The 25,912-nt window shown below is 39.9% G+C and overlaps 1 protein-coding gene across 1 annotated transcript; it reads left to right on the top strand.

Annotated features, from left to right (window-relative positions):
- The first annotated feature begins 1,489 nt into the window (after nucleotides 1-1,489).
- Nucleotides 1,490-9,377, top strand: LOC141630127 (uncharacterized). Its single transcript, XM_074442998.1, has 6 exons — nucleotides 1,490-1,622; nucleotides 1,858-1,994; nucleotides 6,614-6,793; nucleotides 6,875-7,348; nucleotides 7,490-8,251; nucleotides 8,439-9,377. The coding sequence occupies exons 1-6, from the start codon at nucleotides 1,490-1,492 to the stop codon at nucleotides 9,375-9,377; spliced, it is 2,625 nt and encodes an 874-aa protein (XP_074299099.1).
- The last annotated feature ends 16,535 nt before the right edge of the window (nucleotides 9,378-25,912 follow it).

Here is a 25,912-nt window from a genome sequence, read left to right as displayed (position 1 = left end):
GGATTTCTCAATCTCAGGATTGAACGGTACTAGTTCACCACCCTGTGACCTGCGCATAAGAAGAAACTACAAAAAGAATATGAGAAAAGTTTAAGGAACGGATGTCCCTTAAACTAAGAAAGACTAAATAAAAACAACTAAAAATTAGAACAATTGCCTCCCCGGCAACGTCGCCAAAATTTGATACCCGTCGTTGTAGTTACCAAAAATAAGATTTATAATTTCCTATTAAAACTAACCTAGGCTAGTGGTAACAGGGTCGAACCACAAGGAGGCGAATGTAATTTCTAATTGTCCAATTTAGTCTAAGGTAATGAAAGTGGGGGTTGAATTGATTTGGTCTATACTAATAGCAATAAAAGACAATAAACTAAATAAACGGATAACACAGATAAAAGAAGGAGTACTAGGATGGTCGGTTCACTATAGTTTCGGCGGCAGCAAACTAAGTCGGTCTAAATCAAACACATGAGGCGGGAAACAAGAGGTCCTCTCGGTCCACTCTTAACAGATAGCATCTTTCGATCTGGCTATAAGTCCCTAATATCACTAATACTGACTCTCGTCCTGAAAAGTGACTAAAAAATCTAAACTTTACCTATCTTTCGATCTCAGCATAGTTTAGTCATTTTAATTGGTGGTCAAACAACTGTCCCTATCTCTCGATCTAATGGGCCAGTCATATCCTAAATATTCAACTAGTCGTGTGCACTCGATTTGTCGAATAAAGAATTAAAACAATTAAAACGAATGTAAAACCCCACGAGGTCAGTCGATCGACCAAGTATGTCAGTCGATCGACTGACACGCGATTCAGTCCGCATTATTCTATGCCGCCTACACTATAATTGCCCTACATCCTAGCACGAATAATTTAGCTACTCATACTAAGAATGATAAGAACAATAAGATTGATGAAATAAACAAAAGAATTCATAATTAAAACTACGGAATAAAAGGCTAGCATAAAACAATAATTATGGTTTCGGAAACTAACTAACAATTCTATATCTATGAATGCAAATAAAGTAATAAACTGGAAATAAAACAGAAGGAATACCGAAATTTTCAGAAGGATTGGAATGGAATGATTGAAAGCACAACGAAAATCCAATGCGAAATAATATCCCAACCCTAATTATTCGATAAACTAAACTGAATGTAAAACTAGGTAAATTTCTGAATAAAACTGGATGATTGTATCTCTCGACTAGGTTTCGTTATATCGCAAACCAACTTAACACTTATTATTAAAACCTAAAACACAATGGGCTTCAAGTTCCTCGATCTTTTAATTCTCGTCTGAAGCAGCGATGTGGTCGATCGACCATGATACCTAGTCGATCGACTGCTTTGAGCTGAACAGTAGCTTATGGATCCCGTGGGTTGGTCGATCGACTAAGGGTACTGGTCGATCGACTGATTAGGGGAATTATCATGCTGTTTTCATGCTTTTTCTTAACAAATTCCCCTGCCCTTTTTATTCAGGATGGATTCTAGCTCTCTTCCCTCCACTAGTTCGACTTCTAGTCCATCCTTGCCTGAGACGGTGGTCCCTGCTGTCACCACCGCCCCCACTTCTGTTAGTACCGCAGCACCTGTGTTCTTAGTCTCTGCTGTTGGTACAGTTTTTACACCTGCTAGCACTGCTGCTAGCCCTGTTTATTGCCACTTGATCCACAACCACCACCACCATGCTAAGACTTTGCTAGTCTTTCTTCCTCAGTGGTGGTCATAGCAGCCACATCCTCTACTTCAGCCACGGTGAGCACACCTATGAGGACTCACCAGCAGTTGCATCTGCTTTTCGGGCGGCTCTAGTTCCTCGCACAATCACTGGACGGGCTTCTATCTCAGGTTCTAGAGGCCGGGGCCGAGGTCGTGGACTTGCTCGTGCTACGCCAGCTCCTAGTACTTCTACTTCTGTCGCTCCTTCTGGCACGGTCACTGTCCAAGGGGACTACTCCCGCGACTCCCACCCTGAGTTCCCGCAGGTAATTTTCGTTAACGGTGTACATCGTAAGAGATTTTATAACCTAGTTGGCTGTGAGTTTTTCCCTACTCGGTTCTTAGACCGACCGGCACTTGAGAGACTCGGCTTCTACGAGTCAGTTTGTGAGCTTTTACGGGGCACGGGGATGGCCGGACTCATCACAATGAGTGGCCACACCTTTCTGGCGCTGAGTCTTGAGTTCCTCAGCTCCTTCACCTTCTCCTGCGGGGCACACGACGATGCCCCCACCAGTCCTTCCGTGTCATTCCGGTTGTTCAACCGGACTTTTTCGATGATTTTGGAGGAGTTTGGTACTAGACTCGACCTTTCCTTTACGAGCGACACTACTGCCCCGAGGAAGATCATTCATCAGCTTTGGCGGACCTTGGCCCAGACCACCTTTCCCGAGCGAAAGCTTGCACAGGTCCACCTTCCCCCTGCCCGTTACTTTCTTAGACTGATGGGGAGCACCATTTTTGGCCGTAGGGAGCAAAACAACATCAACAACAACGAGCTCTCCATCTTAGGCAGTTACCTGAACATTGACTGCGAGGGTCCTTTTACCCTCAACATTGCCTATTTGACCGCCCAGTACTTCCAGGCCCAGGGGGAGAAGGTCACGGGATCTATTGTCTGCGGTGGCATAGCCACCATTCTTGCCCATTCCCTTTTCCCTGTTTGGCCTCGTGACTTACCGTACCTCCCGGGAGAGAGGTATCTGAGCCTAGATGCCATGCATTCTCAGCATTGGCTGACCACAGACTTCCGAACTTGGAAGATAGACAGTTCCTTGTCCGTGGACTTACCTTGAACCACTCTCCCCCGTCTAGACCCTTTGCCTACTGTCGCACGGGGCACCCGACTTCCACCACTACCTGTCTACCACCTCAAGGTCCGCCCACCTACCACTTTATCCGCCGCTAAGAAGCGGCATAGACTTGAGACTGAAGATGGGTCCACACCTTCTGGGAGCGGCCAGCCTTCCACGACCACTCCTACACCTACCCCGATCCCTACCTCCACTCCTACTTCCGCACCCGCCGACCAGACACAGCCGGTCCTACCGGCTAATTTTATACCTCCACTTCCCTTTGAGGCGTCCTCGGTCATGGACCAAGGGCGCCGTGACCGTTTGTTAGTTGAGATTGCAGAGAGACATGCTCGTATGGAGCCGGACTTACCTTGGACTTTGTTCCCTCTATATGAGTACCACTTGAGTCGACACCGTCCGATCCTAGAGGGTTGGCCACACCCTTCCTTTTACCGGTAACCAGCTAAGGGGTACCCTGAGTCTGCTGAGGAGGAGGAGGAGGACGAGGACTCGGTGGTGGCGGCGGAGAGAGCTCGAGCTGAGCAGAGGAAGAGGAGAGAGCAGGAGGTAGAACCGAACTTCAGGGTGAAGGTGGAGGACGTGCGCGACAGCGACGAGGAGGCTGACCAGTAGCTACTGGTCTACTCACTTCCCCAGTTTTCTGGCTGGTTTGGGGAAGTTCGTGTTTTGTATGTACATCTCACTCTTCTATTTTTATCTCCTATTTATTTTATTTTTCATTCTTTATTGGTTGTATATTTCCGTTCCCCTGTATATATCTGCTGGTGTATGCTGGAGGACAACGAGGGCGTTGTCCGTTTTGGTTTGGGGAGGGTATTGCATCCTTTTGAGTCTGCATTTGCATTTGTTTTGCATTCACGTTTATTTATTTCAGCTTGCATTGTTTATTTATTTCATTAAAAATCAAAAATCAAAAAAATCAAAAAAATCAGAAAAATTTCAAAAATTTCAAAAATTTTCACGTTTACTTTTGCATATAGGTTGAATCGGAACGGTTGATTTCCGTGATGATATTGCACTATAACTTGTCATTTTTACTTTAGCCTTGCACCTATGTTGATAGTTATTAGCTTCGTCATACGCATAGTCTACGAGTTTCTGTTCAAATATAGCTGACTGTTTAGACTTGACCTGAAAATTTTGGCAAGCCACTTATAATTTCTAAGATTTAGAGCCGTATAAACTGGTGACATTCATGACCAGTTTACATAGGAATTGAGAGTAGTACTCCTTGCATAACATGTTTATCATTTTTGCACATTAATGAAATTCGATTTATTGTCAATTGCATACATTCGGGTTTGTGGTTGGTGTCACATGTAGGGAGGTGCTTATAATTTCCCTTTCTTTTATTTTCACCCATTTAGCTCCACTTTAGCCAAATATAGCCTTTTTGATCCATTTGCTACACCCAAAATTTAGCCTGCCAGTCAAGCTAGTTTAGTGTGACTATTGTGGTATATTATTCATCGTTGCGAGTTTGGCTCATTTTCATTGTGCGGAGTTGGTAGAAAAAGAAAGAATGAGGAAAAGAAGAGACGTGAAAAAGAAAAAAAAAAGAAAAAAAATCTTTGGAAAAAAAAAGAAAGAAAATGTGAACAGGGGAAAGAAAAGAAAAAAAATGAAAAAATGAAAAAAAAGATGAGTTAGTTTGAAATAGAAGATCGTATGCGCTTATTTCTATTTGACGATCTTAATTCTCTGTTTTATTCATATATTTTTGTATTGGGTACTGAGATGAGTGCCAATGAAGGGCACTTGAGCTTTATTTTCTAGACAGTTGAGATTCGGATGGTTTTATATGGTCCTGTTTAGGTGCTAGCTTGACGCTTTACCTCCACATTTCCATAATTTATTTTGCCTATTCTCGCCTGTAGCCTCACTTTCCCATATCTTTTGTAAGCCCTCGGCTGTGACAGACATTATTGGTTGGAGTGTGTGCATTAGTACTTGAATCGTCTTTAATTTTTGTTGCATGCATGCTATGTAGGTTGCAGTTAGGCGAGTGACCGTTTTTCCTTCTCTCTTTTACATATAACATTCACCCTTTGCTTCATGAGAGAAGAGTGACCACGAGAGAGCGATTTTGTTGGTCTTGCAAGGTCGATAGGTTGCCTATATTTCTGAACAGCTTATTACTCGTTTGTGTATTGACTGCTTAGCTATGACTGTTAGTTTTTGTTGCATTAAATTGGTTCAAGTAGACAAGTTAGGCTAGCTCTGAGTTTTAATTTCCGTTCCAGTAGTTGCATTTTAGTTTACTCGAGGACGAGTAACGGCTCGGTTTGGGGAGATTTGATACGTGCATTTTATATAGTCTTTTTAGCCTATTTTAGCACGTATTTATATGCACTTTCATACTGTTTATATTGCATTTTGCCCTCGAATTGGCTACTTTGGTTCGTTTTGTCCGTTTTGTAGAAATGAACGCGAAAGTAGTGGAATCGTACCATTTTTCGTCCTTTTGGCATACATTTTGAGGAGACGGGATTTTTCGGAGTGAGTTCTTGCATTGGGAAGCGCGAAGGCATAGTTTACGAGGCAGTCGGGTACGAGATTGGGCTGATTGGAAGGAAGAATACTCGATCGAGTAGTTTTATTACTCGATCGAGTGTTTTTTATAGCCTGGGTTGATCGATCGAGTGGTTTCTGTGGCCCTGGTTGATCGATCGAGTGGATTTCTACTCGATCAAGAAGTGCTGGAAAGTGGAGTTACTCGATCGAGTAACATTTATGTTCGATCGAGTAACTTATCTGGAGCTCTACTCGATCGAGTGGTTTCAAACTACTCGATCAAGTGGTTTAGGCTTTCGTGGGCTTTAATTAGCCCGTGAACTTGTTTTAGCTTTTGAACTTAGTTTATTTTCTATTTAAACGCAACTTTACTAGGTCATTAGCATCTAATTTTTCATTTAATTCATTATCTACCATTTTTCAAGACTACGTTGCTTTCATCCTTCACTGTAACTTTGCTTTCGGGGTTATTTAGCTCGGATTTTGTCGTTCTTTACACCGGATTCTTGCGATTGTAATCTCTTTCTCCTTTCATAATAATAATCTCTCTTTCATTTACTTTAATTGTTCGTTTTACTTCATTTATTTCTTTGCCCTAATTACTTTTATGCAATTTAATTATCTTTTCATTATGTTTATTGTTAGTTCATTCATCTTTATTAGTTTTGGTAATATTAATAGCGATATGAGTAGCTAAATCTAATTCATGTTGGGATTAGGGGATCTACGGTAGGAATGTGACGATGTAGTGAATAAATTAGATGAATTAATTGTGAGATTCTGTCACCATAGCAATATAACTGTATTTACCGACTTAGTTGAGTGCACGCTTCTGAGTCACCTTTTTAATCTGGTTAAATTTAATCCTGGATCAGAAGATTGGACTAAATAGACCTACTATGAACAGTAGACTACCCTGACGAGGACGAAAGTTAAGTTAGTGGTAATTTAGGATAGAAAGTGGACCGGAAGGACCTTTTCATATCCGTCTCGCAGTAATTTATCTAAGTTGTTTACAGTTGAGTCACTGGACTACCGTAGTGAACCGAAATCCTGACATGTCCCCTCTCTATTGATAGTTTATCATCTTTTTCTGCCTTTATTGCTCTTTTCTCTGCTTCTCTTCCTTTAAACCTTTTAGTTTAGAAAACCAATTTAAACACCCTCCTATTTTGTGACCAAATAGACGGACTCTTACAGATATCTTGCCTCTCTGAGGAGATCGACCTGACTTCCCTAGCTATACAGTTAGTTTAGTTAGTTATTTTTGATAGGTATACGACAGCCCTGTCAACAACTTCCCAGATTATATTGCTAATTTCTTACCTGAAGGTCAATTTGATCATAATCCTTGCTTAGTGAGTAAGGGTTCTCTAGGGGTAAATCAGCATAGACCTTTCAAATATTTTAATATATGGAGGGTAGCTGATGGCTTCCAGGAGTGTGTATCTCAGGTCTGTTAACATGAAATCTCTGGCACTAAAATGTACAAAGTGGTTAAGAAGTTGAAACTGTTAAAGCCTGCACTTAAAAAGATCAATAAAGCTCATTTCCCTGATATTGAGAATAGAGCTGACATTGCTCAACTCAGATTGAAGAATCTGCAGGAACAACTTATTGAGTATCCAGGTGACAAGGACCTAATTCAGCAGGAATATGAAGCCAATCAAACATTCAATACCATGATTGCTGCTAAATTGGATTATCTTAAACAAAAAGCAAATGCTCATTGGTTGAAGGATGGGGATTCTAACACAGCATACTTTCATGGAGTCTTGAGGGCAAGAAGGAACAAAAATTTTATTTGCCAAATCAGTGATCAATGGAACAATATTCACAGTGATCAAGAAGGCATCCATAGTGCTTTCTTGAGCTATTACACCAATCTGGTAGGGTCCAAATCAACCATCTCCAAAGTCAATAAGTCTATAGTCAGACAAGGGAGGGTGTGCACTGATTTCCATAGGAATATTCTTCTGTCTCCAGTCACTAAAGAAGAGGTCAAAGAGGTAATTTTCAGATCCCTGATGATAAAGCCCCTGGACCTGATGAATACTCGAGTAAATTTTTTAAGGATAGTTGGAATATAGTGGGATATGATGTTACTGCTGCAATATTGGATTTTTGAGTCAGGCCTAATACTCAAACAGATAAATGCTACTCTGGTCACTCTTATTCCTAAAATTGAGAGACCCACTAGTGTCCTTCAGTATAGACCTATAGCTTGCTGCAATGTTATCTATAAGTGCATTTCTAAAATCTTATGTAACAGATTGGCTAGAATTTTACCAGACCTGATTTCCCAAAATCAGGGAGGTTTCATTCAAGGGAGGAGTATAATGGAAAACATCCTCATATGCCAAGACATCATTAGGCTATATGAAAGGAAGGCTGTCTCACCAAGGTGTCTATACAAAATGGATATCCAAAAGGCATATGACACAGTGGAATGGGAGTTCTTAGATCAAATGCTCAGTGCCTCAAAATTCCCAGAACAATTCAAAGGGTGGATAATGCAATGTATAACAACTCCAAGTTATTCACTCAATCTTAATGGCAATGTGTCTGGGTTTTTCAAAGGAGAAAGGGGGTTGAGACAGGGAGACCCTCTATCTCCCCTTCTTTTTACTGTGAGCATGGAGTACCTGTTTAGGATTTTAACTTATTCAACTGGAGCTAATGAGTTCAAATTCCATCCTATGTGTAAGCAGATGAAGCTCACCCATCTGATGTTTGCAGATGACCTGTTACTTTTTTGTAAAGGAGATGGTCCTTCTATGATGACTATTCTAAGATCCTTTGCAACTTTCTCTAAATCCTCAGGTCTCAATATGAGCAAGGGAAAATCTAATGCCTACTTCAATGGGGTTGATGAGAGCTTGAAACAGGACATTTTGAGGATTTCAGGGATGGTGGAAGGGGCCCTACCTTTCTAATACCTTGGAGTTCCTATTAAAACTACAAGACTTAGTGCCAAGGACTGTAAGCCTCTCATTGATAAAATAGTTCTGAGAATAAGGAATTTGGGGGCTAGAAACTATCCTATGCAGGTAGAATGGTCTTGGTTCAGGCAGTTCTCAAGACTTTCACAATTATTAGGCTAGTATTTTTATTCTACCTGCAGAAGTGTTCAAAAGGATTGAGACCATATGTAGAAATTTCCTATGGGATGGAGGGGTTGATTATCTGAGATCCCCACTTGTCTCATGGGAAAAAATTTGCAGACCTAAGAATGAAGGTGGGCTTGGACTGAACTGTGCTAACCAGTGGAACAAAGCAGCTGTAGGGAAATTGGTCTGGTGGTTGGCAACTAAACCAGACCAATTATGGGTTAAATGGGTTAATGCAGTTTACATAAAAGGGGATAATTGGCTTGAGTACTCTCCTACAAGTAACTCGAGTTGGTCTTGGAGGAAAATGTGCTCTGTTAAGTCCATTTTCCAGGAATCTTATGAGCATCACATATGGGTAATGGATCAGGGAAGGGAATACTCTATCGCAAAAGGGTATGATTTCATCAGAAATAAAGGGGAGAGAGTTCAATGGCATCAGCTCGTATGGAATAAATACACTATGCCTAAACACAGTTTCCTATCCTGGATTTATATGCATAATGCTCTAAACACTAAGGATAAGCTTCTCAAATTCGGAATCAGTGACAATGATACCTGTGAGATTTGTGGAACTGGATCTGAGACGGCTTCACATCTCTTATTTGCATCTGAGTACAGCTCCAGGGTCCTTAACCTTATGGGCGGATTGATTGGAGAGTGCTTTTCAGCGGATGATTTCCTAGAATGGAGGAGAGGTCTGAAGGGCTCTGGGATGCGGAAAGATATCATCAACGCCATCCTTAATGCGTGTATCTATGGAATCTGGAAGCAACGAAATCTATGTAAGCATGAATTAATTTTGATTAATCCGACGAAATTGGTTACCCAAATCATTAAAGAGGTAACAGATCGTACCTTGAGTCACAGTGAGAATCTGGGAGATAGAGACAAGGAATGGTTGGCAGGATTGCGAAATCGTGCTTGATTGATTGAGGAAGACGATCGTTTTTTGAGAGTTTGGTGGTAAAATGAGGAAAGTGAGGATGACCTCCGGGTGATTGTTGTCCAAAGATAGTCTGAGATTTAGTGGGTTCTTTTTTGTTTTTTGGGCTGAGTTGGGCTGTTTAGTGTTTGGATTAATTAGTTCCGGGTTGGGTCGTTGACCACTGGACTACTTGATGTATGGCTACGGTTTTTTCAGTAATATACTTACATTTTACCGAAAAAAAAAATGGTTAAAAATAGTTATATTTCGAATTGGGCCATGGAATTTTAATATGTTGTCACATGCATAATTTAAAGAGTGTTTGTAAATTTCGAGATTAAATTATCTCATTTAGCATGATTTATGAATTTTTAGAGTAAAAATGGCATAAATAGTGACTATTTTAGCATAAATAGCTAAAACGATTTGCATGACATGAGAAAATTATTTTAGGTTGCATAAATATAACACTTAGCAGATCTAAAGTTGTAAAATAAATGGGAATAATTTTTGGATACTTTAGATATTTTATTAGATAAAACCGATAAATTGCAACTATATTTTCTCAAAATTAATTCGAAAATTTTAACCATGATTTTTGACATTATGAGTATCATGGAAGTATTCCAGAATGTTCAAAAATTTAAAATTCAAATTTTTAAATTTTTATAATTTAATTTGGATTTATTTCTTAAATAATATGATTTTAAGGTCTAAAATGAGCATAAAATTAAATCAAGTTGAATTATTGTCAAAATTTGAGTGGTGACTAATTTATGAGTCCTAAAAGGTGTTAGGATAATTAACTTGAGCTTAGATGTAATTTAAGTGTTAATTAGTGATTTTAAAAGGTTATTATCACGCATTTCCATAAAACCGGGTTATATATACGACATAAGTTAAATAGGGCGATTTGACACATCATTTGGCATGATAGGTACATATTATAATGCTGCATATTTCAATTGTTGAATGTCTTTTATTTATATAATTTTGAATTATGTAATTTTATCTTAGTATGGCCTTAGTTTAATCAATATTACCCGTAATGAAAGGGAATATTGATTCGGTTGTAATTTAATGTGATCTCGTATCACTTTTATTTTTACTAGTTTTCCCATTTTACAAATGTGTAATAGGAATAGCTTTGTATTTTTTTACTATTATTTGTTATTATGGAGTATCTTCAAAGACGGTGCCATTCGGAAAGGTGATCCGACGAAGACGGTGTCTTGGGAGGCATGCCAATTGAAGATTCAAGGGACCAAAGGAGTTGTTTTCCAAATATGTAATAGATTATTTGATTTTCTATTTTAGAAAGGCCATACTAGGAATTTTATTTATTGCTTTGCATTTCTCTTAATATGTTACATGCATCGCCAAATCGCCATAACAACAACATGCATATCATATCGAGTCATCGACCGTGTCAATTATAATTATCGTAGTTCACTGCTTTAGTTCACTTAAAAGGTTATAGATAATAAATTGACAAGACCTCTCACATATAATAATTGAGAATTAGCCTTGCCAAAAAGTAGAAACCATGAATCCCAATTTCATAAGGGAGTTGAGCCGGCTTTTCCGTAATACAAACCTTGTTACGTTGGGTAAGTGGGTAATAAAATGTTATTACATCGAAATTTGGATTGAGCTCAACGGAAGTATTCGTGACCGTAGTCGCATGTATTCCGGGCTAAAGATGAAAGTTAGAGTAATTTTTATCGACCGAGAGTTCTAAAAGTAGAATCGATTAAGAGGTTAATCCACCGAGTTATATTAATAAGGGATGACTCGGCTTACTTACCGTACATCGTATTAATATGAATTTGGATCTCGGAATCATTTATATTAGTTGGGTGGAGGTCACTATATAAATGTTAAAACTTGTTTAAAAATGTTTACAAGTTTGATTAAAATGACAAATGTTAATATTTGCTTTACCTCCAAATTTGTAGTTGATATATATCACAATGGATCCATCACAAGCAACAACACCAATTACCATTGAGTCGTGTCACAACTTATTCGACGAAATTTGCTCCAACCACCAACTCAATACTACTAGAGAGCTTCATTTTGGGATCGGTTGTGATGGAAACCTCAACTTCATCACTTCCTCCATACCTCCTACAATAACTAGGCCTTGTGTGAATGCGTCTCGGGTAGACCATATCACTAAGTCTATGAGATCCCTATCTTTGGAAGAGAGGGATGCCGAAGTAAGTGGGAGTTCTAGCAAGCACGTTCTTGCTACAAAAGGGAAATGGTTCAAGAGGAAGGGAAGGAAAAGGAGAAAATTCAACGATGGTAACAAAAGGACTAGTGGGACTAGTAGAGGAGCCAAAGTTGATGATGAATGCCAGTATTGTCATGGCATAGGACATTGGATGAGGAGTTGCCCCACATATTTGGGAAATATAAGGGATGGACTTGTCATTCCACTTGGTAAAATTCCTTCTGAGATTTATGTTATTGATGTAAATTTCACTTCCACCGCAACATGGGTACTAGATACTGGTTGTGTTTCTCACCTTTGTAATCATTTACAGGGTCTAAGAAACGTGGAAAAGCTGAGCAAAGGCGATGTTGATCTCCGACTTGGGAATAGAGCTAGGGTAGCGGCCACGTCCAAGGGTACTTATGTACTTGTTTTAGCGAATGGATTTGAATTGTATTTGCATAATTGTTTTTATGTACCTACTCTATCTAAGAACATCATTTGAGTGGCTATGTTAGACATAGAAGGCTTTAATTTTGCCATTAAGAACAATTGTTGTACTATTTCTAGAAATGACTTGGTCATAGGCCAAGGCTCATCTATTAATGGCATTTATATTCTAGATACGTCAAATCCAAAGAATGACATCTATAATATACTAACCAAGAAACTCAAATCAAGTGATTCAAATGAGTCGTACATTTGGCATTGTCGATTGGGTCATATCAATGAAAATCGCATTAAGAGATTAGTTTCTACTAACGTGATTAAACCATTTGATTTTCAATCTTATGGTATATGCGAATCATGCCTCCTAGGCAAAATGACTCGTAATCCTTTTAGTGGTAAAGGGACACGAGCTAGTGAACTTTTGGGCCTTATACATACCAATTTGTGTGGACCAATGTGTGTCACCGCTAGGGGTAATTATGATTACTTCATTACCTTCACCGATGATTTACGTAGATATGCGTATATCTACTTAATGAAATATAAGAGTGAAGCCTTTGAGAAATTTAAACAATTTCAGAATGAAGTAGAAAACCAATTGAACAAAAGGATAAAGACACTACGATCGGATCGTGGTGGAGAGTATCTCAGTAATGAATTTGATTCACACTTGAAAGATTGTGGCATTGTGTCACAACTCACTCCACCTGGTACACAACAACTTAATGGTGTAGCTGAGAGGAGAAATCGAACCTTACTAGATATGGTTCGATCTATGATGAGTCTAAGCGAGTTACCCGGCTCATTTTGGGGTTTTGTAATCCAAACCGCAATCATCTCATTAAATTATAATCCATCAAAAGTAACCGAAAAGACACCATATGAGATGTGGAAAGGAAGGGTTCCTAATATTTCCTACATGAAGATTTAGGGATGTGATGCTTACGTCAAGGTAAAGACCGACAACAAGGTAGCTCCCCGATCCGAAAAATGCACCTTTGTAGGTTATCCTACCAACTCACGAGGCTACTACTTCTACAAACCTCTTGAAAACAAAGTGTTTGTGTCTAATGAGGTTCTCTTCTTAGAAAGTGATTTTATTTCTAAGAGACAGAGTGGGAGAAATTTTAAACTTAATGAAGTTCAAGAGACAGAAACCGATGTAGAGACAAATGGAGAAGCACGTAAAGACGTTCCTTCGTCATCTAATTCGGAATTCATTCCTCAATCGAGGAGGTCGGGTCGAGAAATTCGCCATCCTGATAGATATGTGGGTGTTATCGAAGAGGTTGGGAGTCTTGATGTGTTACCTCTAGAAAGCGACGAACCCGCCACCTACAAAGCTGCAATCTCTAGTCCTAATTCAGCTTTATGGCTTCAAGCCATGGAATCCGAAATTAGTTCTATGCATGAAAATCAAGTTTGGAACTTGGTAGATTTGCCTGAAGGGGTGAGACCTCTTAAATGCAAATGGATCTTCAAAATAAAGAATGGCATAGAAGGACATGATGATGTCTACAAGGCTAGGGTAGTAGCAAAGGGTTTTACCCAAGTTCAGGGTCTTCACTATGATGAAACCTTTGCCCCTGTAGCCATGCTAAGATCCATTTGGATATTGTTAGTGATTCTCGCATTTTATGACTATGAAATATGGCAAATGGATGTAAAGACCGCTTTTATAAATGGGCATTTAGAAGAGGAGGTGTACATGTTACAACCTGAAGGTTTTGTAGATCCGAAAAAATCCTAACAAAGTATGCAAGCTTAAGAGATCCATTTATGGTCTTAAGCAAGCATCTAGAAGCTGGAATCATCGATTCAATCATGTTATAAGATAAAATGGTTTTACTCGAAGTGTTGAGGAACCATGTTTATACATGAAGTTCAGTGGGAGCAATGTTGTGTTCCTAATATTGTATGTGGATGACATACTACTTATTGGAAATGATATTCCAATGTTATCCTCCGTCAAGGAGTATTTGGGAAATTATTTCCAAATGAAGGATTTAGGAGAAGCACAACGTATACTAGTTATCCGGATCTATAGAGATAGATCCAAAAGGATATTGGCATTGAGTCAAGAATCTTATATTGAAAAGATTCTTCGACGTTTCAGCATGGAAAAGTCCAAGAGAGGATTAATTCCTATGGGTAGTGGAATCATTTTGAGCAAGTCTCAATCTCCTTCCAAATCCAAAGATGTTGAACGCATGAAGTTGATTCCTTATGCTTCCGCTGTTGGATCAATCATGTATGCCATGATATGCACTCATCCAGATGTCTCATATGCTTTAAGCATGACTAGTAGATATCAAGAGAATCCAGGCGAGAGTCACTGGATAGCTATGAAGATTATCCTTAAGTACTTTCGAAGGACTAAGGATTCTATCTTAGTGTTTGGAGGTGACTCCGAGTTATGTGTTAAGGGTTACACAAACTCGAGTTTTCAAACAGATAGAGATGATATGAAATCCCAGGCTGGATTTATATACATGCTTAATGGTGGTGCCATAAGCTGGAGAAGCTTCAAAGAAGCCGTGATTACGGATTCTACTACGGAGGCTGAGTACGTTGCAGCATCAGAAGCTGCCAAGGAAGCCGTGTGGATTAGGCAATTCATGGAAGGGCTAAAGGTAGTTCCCACCGCCAAAGATCCTATCACGATCTTCTATGACAATAGTGGGGTGATCTTTCAAGCTAAAAAACCCAAGTCTAGCAATAAGTCTAGACACGTACTTAGAAAATTCCATGTAATTAGGGATTTCATTGAAAGAAAGGAAGTAGCGATTTGTAAGGATGGAACGGATGACAACATAGCTGATCCATTGACCAAACCTTTACCGCAAACAAAGCATGACCATCATGTTGTACCCATGGGTCTAAGGCGTATGCTAAATTTGTATTAGATTATAAGATATGAAATGAAAAATCTGAGTTTACCCCTAGTTACTTAAATGGGTTGTAGAGACAAATTGAACCCCATTAAAGTGAACTGGATTAACATGGTATTCGCCCCTAGTTACTTGTGTGAGGTGACGTGTTGAAGTGACTAGAGTGTGATGCGATTGATGGCAAGTTCAAGTGCCATAGAGTCATATGGGATGACTAGTCGATCATATAGGCAGACTGTATGGGACACTCTGTCGGGCAGTGACCGCTTATAGAGTTCTGGTAATTCATAAAGCCTGGTCATGGCAAGAGCTACTATAGTATTCTTATGAGTCAATTCTTTTGACTAGAGACTATTCGCCTAAGTTGGCACATTTTTTTATTAGCTTTGATTTATACTGTACGACTTCGTAAATGAGGTCAAACTGGGTATATTTTGGGTTATGATGAACTGGGGCTGAACAACGGGAATAGTGCGATAGGAATTGTCCATCCCTTGTTAGGGTTGTTTGAAATCTCAAGGCCACTCGAGGTTTAGTTAACTGGAAATGCGTGGCCACGCTCGGAAGGTATCTATGGCTGATAATTCCGGCCAGACAGTTACTCTACAGATTGAGGAAACCACTCAAGATATGATCAAGTGTAAGTACGACCTACAAGACACCTTGCATTGAGTGGGAGATTTTAATAGGACAAGAGAATTGGTGACGGACACTTGTCTCGGACAAGTGGGAGATCGTTGGAAAATGTGTCCTCAACAATAGTGCGATCACATGATTTAATATCATAATTAAATCTCATACTAAGAATACGTGAGGGATGATTCTTTATATAGTTAACTAATCGTCATTAATCGGTAATGATTGGCTAACTAGAGTTTGACATTACTATCGTGTGACGGTGGTGATCAGTTGATCCCTTTAGGTCACACCTATAGGATGAGGCCCAAATAGATATTTAATTAATTGTATGCGATACAGATTGATTAATTCCTTAATTATGGGAGTGCGATTTTACGTCTTATTGTAATGTGATTAAATAAGATTTAATTTAGTAATTAAGTGTTAAATTACTAAATTAGTTGAGGTATTATATAAGTTTTGAGGTAGAGGTAACTAGTTATTTAAAGTTACAAGAAGTTGTAATTTTAACTAACTAGTAATTATAGGACCTATTATATGTTGATATAATGGTAGTATACTACTCAAAAAGTGGAGTGTATATTATATTATTAATGTAATATTTAAGTGTTAAATGATTACATTAATAATTAATTATGTAAGATAGTTAAACATATGAATTATAAGCATTTATGGGACAAATGACAAAAGGCAAAAATAGACCAAAATGGGTCCATATTTCCGACCAAATAAGAGAACAAAAGATGCTCCTTTTGTCTTTTGTTTATTTTGGTTAGAGTGTGATAGTGACTTGTCATATGAACTTTAATCATGCTACATCTTACACTATCCTACCTACACTAGAGCTATAAGTAAAATAAGGGAAAAATTCCTCCCCATGCAAATAGAGAAACCGGTTTTGGCTCTTTAAAAGGAGGGATTTGTTGTTCATTTTTCTCTCTTGCTACTTACTTGCTTTCACTTGTATTTTCCCTCACATACAAATTGCTAAAACTCTCTCAAATACTAATACGCTTCAACTATTACTAGAGGTAGTAATACTAAAAATATTAGTAATATTAAGGCAACATTTCTACTACATATCTTGTTAATACTAGTAGGAATTTTTAGGATTAATATTGGGGGCAACTTATTGGAGTGTCTTCTATACTTGGGGTCTTAGGAGGATCATCCATCATATTAAGCTCAAGAACAAGTGAAGGAAGGTGACCTTACTTGTGCCCATATTTTCGAACCAACAACTAATGTAAGGGACATTGTTTTTCTTATAAATATCTTATTTTGTTATGCATGCACTAGATCTAAAGAACAAATAATTAATGAGTTAATTAGTTCACTATTAGAGGAGTCTAATAATAGGTATATGAACCTAACACATCATGAGTCCACAACGTTCAAAACAATCTCATCCGACGCGGCTGTTCTCACGGTCAATTAACGGACCGCACAATGGCTGGCGAGCCTTACTATGCATTGCGTCTGGCGAGCCCTCCTCATATACGCACCTTGGCTGGCGAGCCTTAAAACTCATCGCGGCTGGCGAGCCCTCCTCATATACGCCGCATCGCTGGAGAGCCTTATTACGCATCTCGGCTGGCGATCCCTTCTCACGTACGCACCACAGCTGGAGAGCCTTTGTCCGCAAACGTGCAAGGACATATCCGAAGATACCTCAGGTATGACTCCTTCTTATGGCTGGCGAGCCTTTGTACGTAGTCTAACGGACATTAAACGACCCGCACGGATAGTCGATAGACTCTAAACTGTTCCCGACGATAGGTCCTTGGCTCGTACCCTCGATTCTCTTTGGCGTCGCCCTTCCCGACCGCAGGTGCTTGGCCCGAATCCTTTCGAGCCACCTAGACGTCGCTTGGGTCTCCAGGTTGTAATCTTCGATTGACCTGGGGGCTCTACTTTGACTTTCGCCCTGTCCAAGCCTCAGTCAAAGTGGGGGGTCTGTAGATACCTAATATCTGCCGAGACTCCAAAAAACACCCGATGATTATCGGACTATAACATGCTTTGGAATGGCGGCGTTTGATCGAGAGTTCGTGTACAACTTTACGTCGAAAAACTTAAAACGATTTCGAAAATAAAACATTTTAAAACTTTTCAAAAGTACCTAGATTGTTTAATGCACGATGACGGGGTCGCAATGACACTAACTAGAGTCAAAACCAATACCGGACCAAAAACCGACTCAAAAATTCAAATCCTGACTCCAACAACGAGTCATACCGAGTCAACCACAAAAAATAAACCATTCAAAACCTTCTATACTAAGATTTCCCGGATTCATGAATGGTCAAGTACCAAACATGTGACTACAAATCCTAGGATAGAACAAATCATGATTGCACTTGTGTGAAAGTGACAGGACAACTCGAAGACCCGCGACGTGGCTCGCGCCTCTTTGAGCAGCCCATGTGGCCACGTCGCTCAAAACTCACACGACCACTCATTTTTCGATAAATACCCCTCAAATGCCCCCATTTGAGAACTGACGCGAGTGTCCGCCCCCTCTTTTCTCCCTTAAAATTCTCGACTCAACTTCCTAAGTCGCAATCCGACGCGTATTTACGACCTACCGATCATAAATACAAGCGTTACACATTGTTTGGTATCGTCATCATGCATTAAATCACTTGACCGACCACTTTGACCACTACACCGTCACTAAACTTAATAAAACACTCTTTTTACTTACCAAAACGGTTTTAAACCGAGTCTTATTCTGACCAAACGAGTTGTTACACTTACGTCGGTTTCTCGCCATAACCAAACATGTAAATATGAGGGTGTAAAAATCCTTCTTTTATCATCTCTTTACTTGTTTTATGACTATAACATGCTAAATCATGCATAACACGATCCAAAAAATAGGATAGACGAGCCAAAACTGAGTTTTGGCCTCGAGACAAGCCCTTTGTTTCGCACGAGGGCTCGCGCCTCAATGGGGTGTCCAGGTCAGAACTCAACTGTGTTTGTTCTCGTCTTTCCCTTTTAATCTATTTTCATATTTGTAAGCGGTTTTTACCATTCCGAATATTTTCGAACCCTTTTATTTATGTTTACAAGTTTTAACCATAAAACGTTTTTCACCCTTGGTTCTTAATACCATGACGGTTTAATCCGTGTTTCGGTGATAATATTTGGTTAATAACATTTAAAAGGTATTTTAAAACCTTTTATTTCATTTCTTTACATTTTTAAAAGAAACAAATTAGTCACCAACACAAAGTCATCCTTGGTTCTACATACCATGCCGGATTTTAACCCGGGTACGATGATGAGTATCGACTAATTATATTCAAATGAACATAAAACAATTAGTTCATAATTATTTTCAAAACCATTCATGTCAAGCTTGCCAAGTAGAACCCGACACCGAATATCATCAAAATAATGATGATTATTCGAGTCTCGTTCCCCAAATCAACACAAATACGGTCTAAACGACCCTTTCAAACCAAAACGGGTTCAAATACCCATTTTTCAATATGTTTTATAAACGTTTTTTTAAAGGTCAGAGCACGGCATATAACTGTTGACTAACTCGCGCCTAAACAGGCCTTTTCTTTCTTATTTTCAAAACCAGGGGAGACCCCCTTACACCGCCGGCATGCTCGCGCCTCATATGGACGTCTGGCGCAAGGCCTGTTTCCTTTCCAGCATTAGTCTAGGACGATCCCGACTCCGGCTAACCCGGATATAGAACGGATCAGATGACTATTTGCTCATTCAAAAATCTTACTTGCGAAACGCCTTACTAAGACAAATGGATCACGTTATGCACCATAAATCAATCATAAATCCAACTCGACATCTTATACTTGATACTTGGATTAAATCAACCGACTTAGAAAGCTCTCACATGTTAGATTTAAATTATTGGATGCGCATTCATGCATTTAAACCGTTTTATCAACTTTTGCATTAAACCAATCAAGATCGATCAGTAAAGGCCGCTACCACGGGCAGGATTGGGTGTCAGATTAAAGGGCTTCCCAATACGTACCTTCACCTCTTACTCAGAAACTTTGGATAGTGGACGACCTTATCCTGGGAGTACGAGAGTCATACTAGAGATAAGATGCTAAAGAGGGACGATTCGTTATCTTTTTGTACCTATGTCAAACACTGCTTTGTGCTTCGTTTGACCGAGGTATAAAGTGGATTCGAACGGGTTCCAAGAATCCCACAAATGCTTGGTGGCGGCTCCGAACATCTCTAATCGTTTTGAGACCCTTACCGAGACGAAACCGACTGATCTAAAATGATCCGGTCGAAAGCATTTTTACGCCGCCGAGCGTGGCTTTCAAAAGACCGCTGTATATCCACAGATCGGCTGGGCTTGCACGTGGGCCATGTCCACACAGCCTTGGAGCATCTCCCAGAGACAGAGCCTTTACCCTCGGCAGTGGTGTCTTCCGACTCTGACAAGGATGAGGACGAGGAGGGGCGTCCTACGAGGCAGACGTACCTCATTAACCCCGACATTCTTCAGGTCATGCCAGAGCCAAGGAAAGGGGAGAATGTGGGAGCAGAGGTGGACTGACCTAGAGGGGGAGAGGGCCACGTCGAGTGTGGGAGAGGATGGCTGAGACTCAGCCAAAGCAGCCAGTACCACCACAGTACCCGTTCCCTGGATACTCTTCCTTTAATACCCCGGAAATGCATGAGAGCTACCTTACCGAGAGAGTGTCTTCTACCTTGACACTCCGGAACCTGCATGAGATGGCGTATGTTCAGGTTATTGGGATCACGGGACCTCATTCGGTTTGGTGGAGGGGAGTCGGGGATAACAGAGGGGTAATCCACTCTTATGGGGTGGACATGTCTACTTGGGGAGAACCTCAGTCGTACTCCTACGGTGGTTTGACCCCTTGGTACGTGAGAGCAGATGTTGGAGCCGTTGGTGATGCGGGTCTTGGTGCGTCGGGAGCTGGCACTTTGGGTGGCGGTGGTGATGAGGAGGCAGTGATGGATGAGCAGCAAGAGGACTGATGATACTCCATTTCCTTCTTTTATGTTTGTAGTTTATGATGGATATTACTTTGTTTTGGTTGATACTTTTTCGAACTTGGTTTGTATCGGTGGCCATAAGGCCATACTTGCGTACTTCTGGACATGTTTTACAGGATTTGTGGGTCGGGTTAGCATCCCGACTCATATTTATGTGATTATATATCTTGTGTTTGGAGTTCTGGGCAATTTTTGACTTGTGGCAACTCGATCGAGTGCCCCTCACTCGATCGAGTGGCTGCAGGTGTGTCATTTGGAGGGGTATTCTGATCTCGGGCTACTCGATCGATTAGCTAATGGACACGATCGAGAAGAGCCAACTCGATCGAGTGTCTGACCAACTCAATCGAGTGTCACTGTTACAAGCACATTTCAAGGTTTAAATTGTTTGAATCATCATATTCTAGGATGTTTTTATATTGGTCATGGTTGTTGGTGTTTAGTAACATGTTTTAGCTTCACCATTGGTCATGCATTGGCTTGTGGTTGAGTTATGAGTAAAGTTTGATGCAATATAGGTGCGTCGGAACGATAGGACCTGTTGTTACAGGAACTTAGTGTGCAAGTTGAGAGGGCAGTCGTATACCTATAAAAAATAACCAACTGGCTCTAATATAGCTAGGGAAGTCGGGTCGATCTCCACAGGGAGATGGGAAAATGTCAACTTTGTCTAAGTTCGTCACGGTAACCAATTTGGGGGGTTTAATTGGGTTGTTCTAAACTAATGAGAATGAGGAAGAAAAAAGGCAGAGAGTAAAGATTAAGCAGATAAAGGAAAAACACCTAAGACAGTCGGTTCACCATGATTATTCAGTCAAGCAATCTAGGTCTCAGGTCAATGCAAGTATGGTCAAAGGGGCAGTGAATATCTCCTTCTGGTCTCAATTCGCCCTAAAGCACAAATAGCTTAGCTTCCGCCCTCACTACGGTGCCCTAAAGTTCGCTACGAGTCTCGCCCTTTCCAACCTTCTGGTCCAGGTCAAGGATTACTATAATTTAAATGCCTAATTGGGTCGACTTAATTAGACAGATACAAATAAGTGCAACGATTAACAACAAGGACTATACAAACATTAACCTAATAATTCAATCACTCTCCCTTCATAATCATGGATTCCCTAGTCTTAGCAAAAGGGAATTAGCTACAGATTACTATCGAATCAACAACAATAGTATATAGATAACGAGAATTAAACATGATAATAATAAAAACAGACGGATCAAACAAAAAAATAATGAAAGCAATGAGAGAAAGATTGAAACAAAATAATAATTACGATCAAGAAATAAAAGGAAAAATAGTACCGAATACAAGTTCCGAATCCGAGTTCTAGAGTAGGAAAGTGTAAAAGAAAAGAGAAGCAGTGGAAAAGATGAAGTAGTGAAAGATGATGTCTTTGTGCATTACGCAGTCTACTCCAGAGTAGCATACGAAAAATCTATTCTAAACCTAATCCCAAGGCCTACTTACAAAAGCCCATTCGAAATTAGGCAGAAAAACTCAATTACAGAGCAAACCACTCGATCGAGTGGAATAAAACCGCTCGATCGAGTAACTAAGCAGCAATCCCTTCGATCGAGTGGAAATAAACCACTCGATCGAGTAACTCCTTATAATGCCTTCTTGATCGAGTAGAAATGTTACTCGATCGTGTAGTCTTCATGATATAAAGCATTCGATCGACTGGAAAAGTAGTCGATCGAGCTATTTTGGCACGTTAGACACTATGACACCTTCCGAAACCAGCTCACACGTCTTCAAAGTACTAGATTCCAAGCTCCGATTCCTTATTCTCCATAAATGTATGCAAATGGGACGAGTTTGGGCTTGATTTATCTTCTTTTCGGTCTATTCCTGCAATTTACACAAAACGAACCAAAGTAGACTATTCGGGGGTATTTGTAGCTAGATGCCACGTAAATAGTAATGAAATGCGTGTAAAAATGAGATAAAAACCTTATATAAAACACACGCATTAAATCTCCCCAAACCAAACCTTTGCTTGTCCCCAAGCAAATTATAAATGCAACTAAGAATAAACAGTGGAACGGGGCCAACGCATCAACTACAAATCATCCACCAAAACCAGTTTAATGCAACAACTAACAAAGTGGCAAATGATAGGTGAAAACGAATTAAATAAATGTTTCAAACTTACTAAACCGTCGACCTTGCAAGACTCAAAAGTATCGGACTCTCACGGGTCACTCATCACTCAAATTTAGGCACGAGGTGAGTATGTATGTGAAAGATAGAAATAAGTAAAGACACTCACCTAACTCGACCTATAAGAACATGCATGCAGTTAACATGAATAAAGTTTCTACAACCGTACATACGCATTCCAACCATACTAATGACCAAGACACATGCCGAGGACTTACATTTGGGTAGGTGAGGTAATGGGTAAGAAGGGGCTAAGATGAATTTAGATATGTGGAGTTAATAGCCAGGCTAGCAACAACGAATCCAAATATTAAACTGCATCCCAACTTCGTACTCAATATAACAAAACAAAACGGTGCAAATTCAATGCACTCAACTCACAATATACCATAAACTTGTCAACTCCCCATAAAATATAAATAAAACATGGGAGTAAAAATCATTCATACAATTTTTCCGTTTTTCGCATATGATTTTTCTTTCTTTCGACTCTTTTTTCATATTTCCAATTTTTTCTTTTCATTCTTTTCATTTTTTTCATTTTCATTCATCATTTTTTTTTCTCTTTTTTTTTTCATTCCCTTCAATTCTTCTACCAACTTCTGAAATCAGATAAATATAACCAAACTGCAGTAAAGCATTCCAAACAGCTACTCATCACTAGCTTAGCTAGGGTAGGGAAAATTATAGAATGTAGCTAATAGGACAAAAAGGCAATTTGGCTATGTGGGGCTCATGGGTAAAATGAAATAAAGGGGAACTACCTCTCCTAACATGTGTCACCATCCATAGACCGAATGCATACAGGTATTAAGAAGACTAGACTCATGCTTATGCAAATTGATATTACATGCCTTACAGAGAGTACTACTCACATACTAAATGAAACCGGTCATGAATGTCACCAGTTTATAAAGCTCTAACCTCAGAATGTAATGTAGCTTGCCAACATATGAGTCAAGTCTATTCGTTCAGATAAGAGAGAAACAAAAACTCGTAGATCATGCACATTATCATGCCAACTAAATGTCAAGAAAATGCAAGGCTAAGGTAGGGATTCAATTTAGCGTCAAAGTTCAAACGTTCCGACTCAAATTAAACGTGAATTTTTTTTGAAATTTATGTGACTTTTGAATTAAAAATGACAATGTATGCGAAAATAAATAAAAGTGCAAACGAGAATGCAAGAAAACATGCATACACAGATATGGATGCATACCTCCCCAAACCAAACCGTACAATGCCCTCATTGTACCAAAAACTAGGGAAAGAAATGCTAACTGAGGAGAAAAGGATAACTAGAGTCAGAATACTTACAAAACGTCGTGAAGAGGGACCTCTCCAAACCAACCATGAACATGGGAGGTCAAAGGAAGTCAAGCAGTAGCACAACAGACGAAGAGGAACAACTGGAAGACGAAACTGCTCGATCGAGTGGCTTGGAATAGCTCGATCGAGTAAATTGATGTAAAAAAGGCTCGATCGAGCGAAATTGTTACTCGATCGAATGAACGTGGAATTGCAGTTTGTCGATCGAGTATATATGTTACTCGATCGAGTGATTCTCAACTCGAAAGTGCTCGATCGAGTAGAAAAACTACTCGATCGAGTGAATACACCTACAAAACGCGAGTAAAGAGCAAGGAAAATACAAAGGGTGCATAAAACAGCGTTTAAAGTTCAACAAAAGCTAATTGTGAAGGAAAAAGTTCAACAAAAATACAGCAAAACAGCCCGGGTTGCATCCCGGAGAGCGCATGTTTAAGAGGTCCCGCACGACCTTTCTGGCATCAATTAACAGGCGCGTCAAGCTCGTCGAAGTACAGGGCTTCAACACGATTATCTGCTTCATTTTCCTTGTGATAATGCTTCACATACTGCCCATTCACCTTGAACCGATTTCCCTTGGGGCTTTCTAGCTCAACGGATCCAAATTTAGTAACAGCTATCACCGTATAAGGACCACTCCACTTGGACTTAAGCTTGCCAGGAAATAATCGCAACCGGACATTAAACAACAACACCTTTTGCCCAACATGAAATTCCCGAGGTAAAATTCTTTTGTCATGCCATCTCTTCGTCTTTTCCTTGTAAATGCGTGAGCTATCATAGGCATTGAGCCTGAACTCTTCCAATTCATCTAGCTGCAAAAGACGATCCTGACCACACAACTTAGGATCAAAGTTAAGCTCACGAATTGCCCACCAAGCCTTACATTCCAACTCAACAGGTAAATGACATGATTTCCCATAAACTAACCTATAAGGTGATGCACCAATCAGTGTCTTAAAGGCAGTTCTGTAAGCCCATAATGTGTCTTCTAATTTAAGACTCCAGTCCTTCCGTGATTTATAAACTACCTTAGACAAGATCTCTTTCTGCTCGCGATTAGAGACCTCAACCTGACCACTAGTTTGGGGATGATACCCCAAACCATGTCGGTGTTGAACACCAACCTTAGACATAATGGAAGTTAGTTTCTGTTCTTTAAAGTGCATTCCCCAATCACTAATGACGACCCTAGGGACACCAAATCGGGGAAATATGACCTTTTTAAACATTTTTATCATGGTCATGGCATCACAATGAGGTGAGGCAATGGCCTCAACCTACTTTGACACATAATCTACAACTACTAAAATGTACCTGTTACCTTTACTAGACGGGAACGGTCCTTGGAAATCAATGCCCCAGACATCAAAAACCTTAACCTCTAAGATACCATTTTGTGGCATCTCATGTCTCTTTGAAATGTTCCCTGATCGTTGGCAGGCATCATAAGATGAAACAAAAGACTTAGCATCAGCAAACACAGAAGGCCAGTAAAAACCAGACTAAAGTACCTTAGCCACGGTGCGCGATGGACCGTGGTGACCACCATAGGAAGAGGAGTGATAGCCTTCCAGGATGACTTTGGTCTCCCACAGCGGAATACACCGCCTGTAGAGGCCGTCTGCACATTCCTTAAATAAATAAGGATCGTCCCAGAAATACTACTTAGCGTTATACAGAAAACGCTTCCTCTGCTGAAGAGAAAGGTCAAGCGGCAGCTTGCCACTGACAATGTAATTAGCTATATCTGCATACCAAGGCTCTTGGTTAACAATAGACGATAATATAGCAAATAAAGAATCATCAGGAA

Source organism: Silene latifolia, chromosome Y (genome assembly GCF_048544455.1).
Source record: "Silene latifolia isolate original U9 population chromosome Y, ASM4854445v1, whole genome shotgun sequence".
Taxonomy (NCBI): domain Eukaryota; kingdom Viridiplantae; phylum Streptophyta; class Magnoliopsida; order Caryophyllales; family Caryophyllaceae; genus Silene; species Silene latifolia.
Note: the sequence above shows the minus strand (reverse complement) of the source record. Positions and strands in the feature narration are given on the sequence as shown.

Coding starts and splice junctions, on each gene's coding strand:
- LOC141630127 (XM_074442998.1), top strand. CDS start 1,490: ATGGATTCTAGCTCTCTTCCCTCCACTAGTTCGACTTCTAGTCCATCC. Junction 7,349..7,489: donor CTAAAGAAGAGGTCAAAGAG/GTAATTTTCAGA, acceptor ATACTCAAACAG/ATAAATGCTACTCTGGTCAC. Junction 8,252..8,438: donor TTTTGAGGATTTCAGGGATG/GTGGAAGGGGCC, acceptor CACAATTATTAG/GCTAGTATTTTTATTCTACC.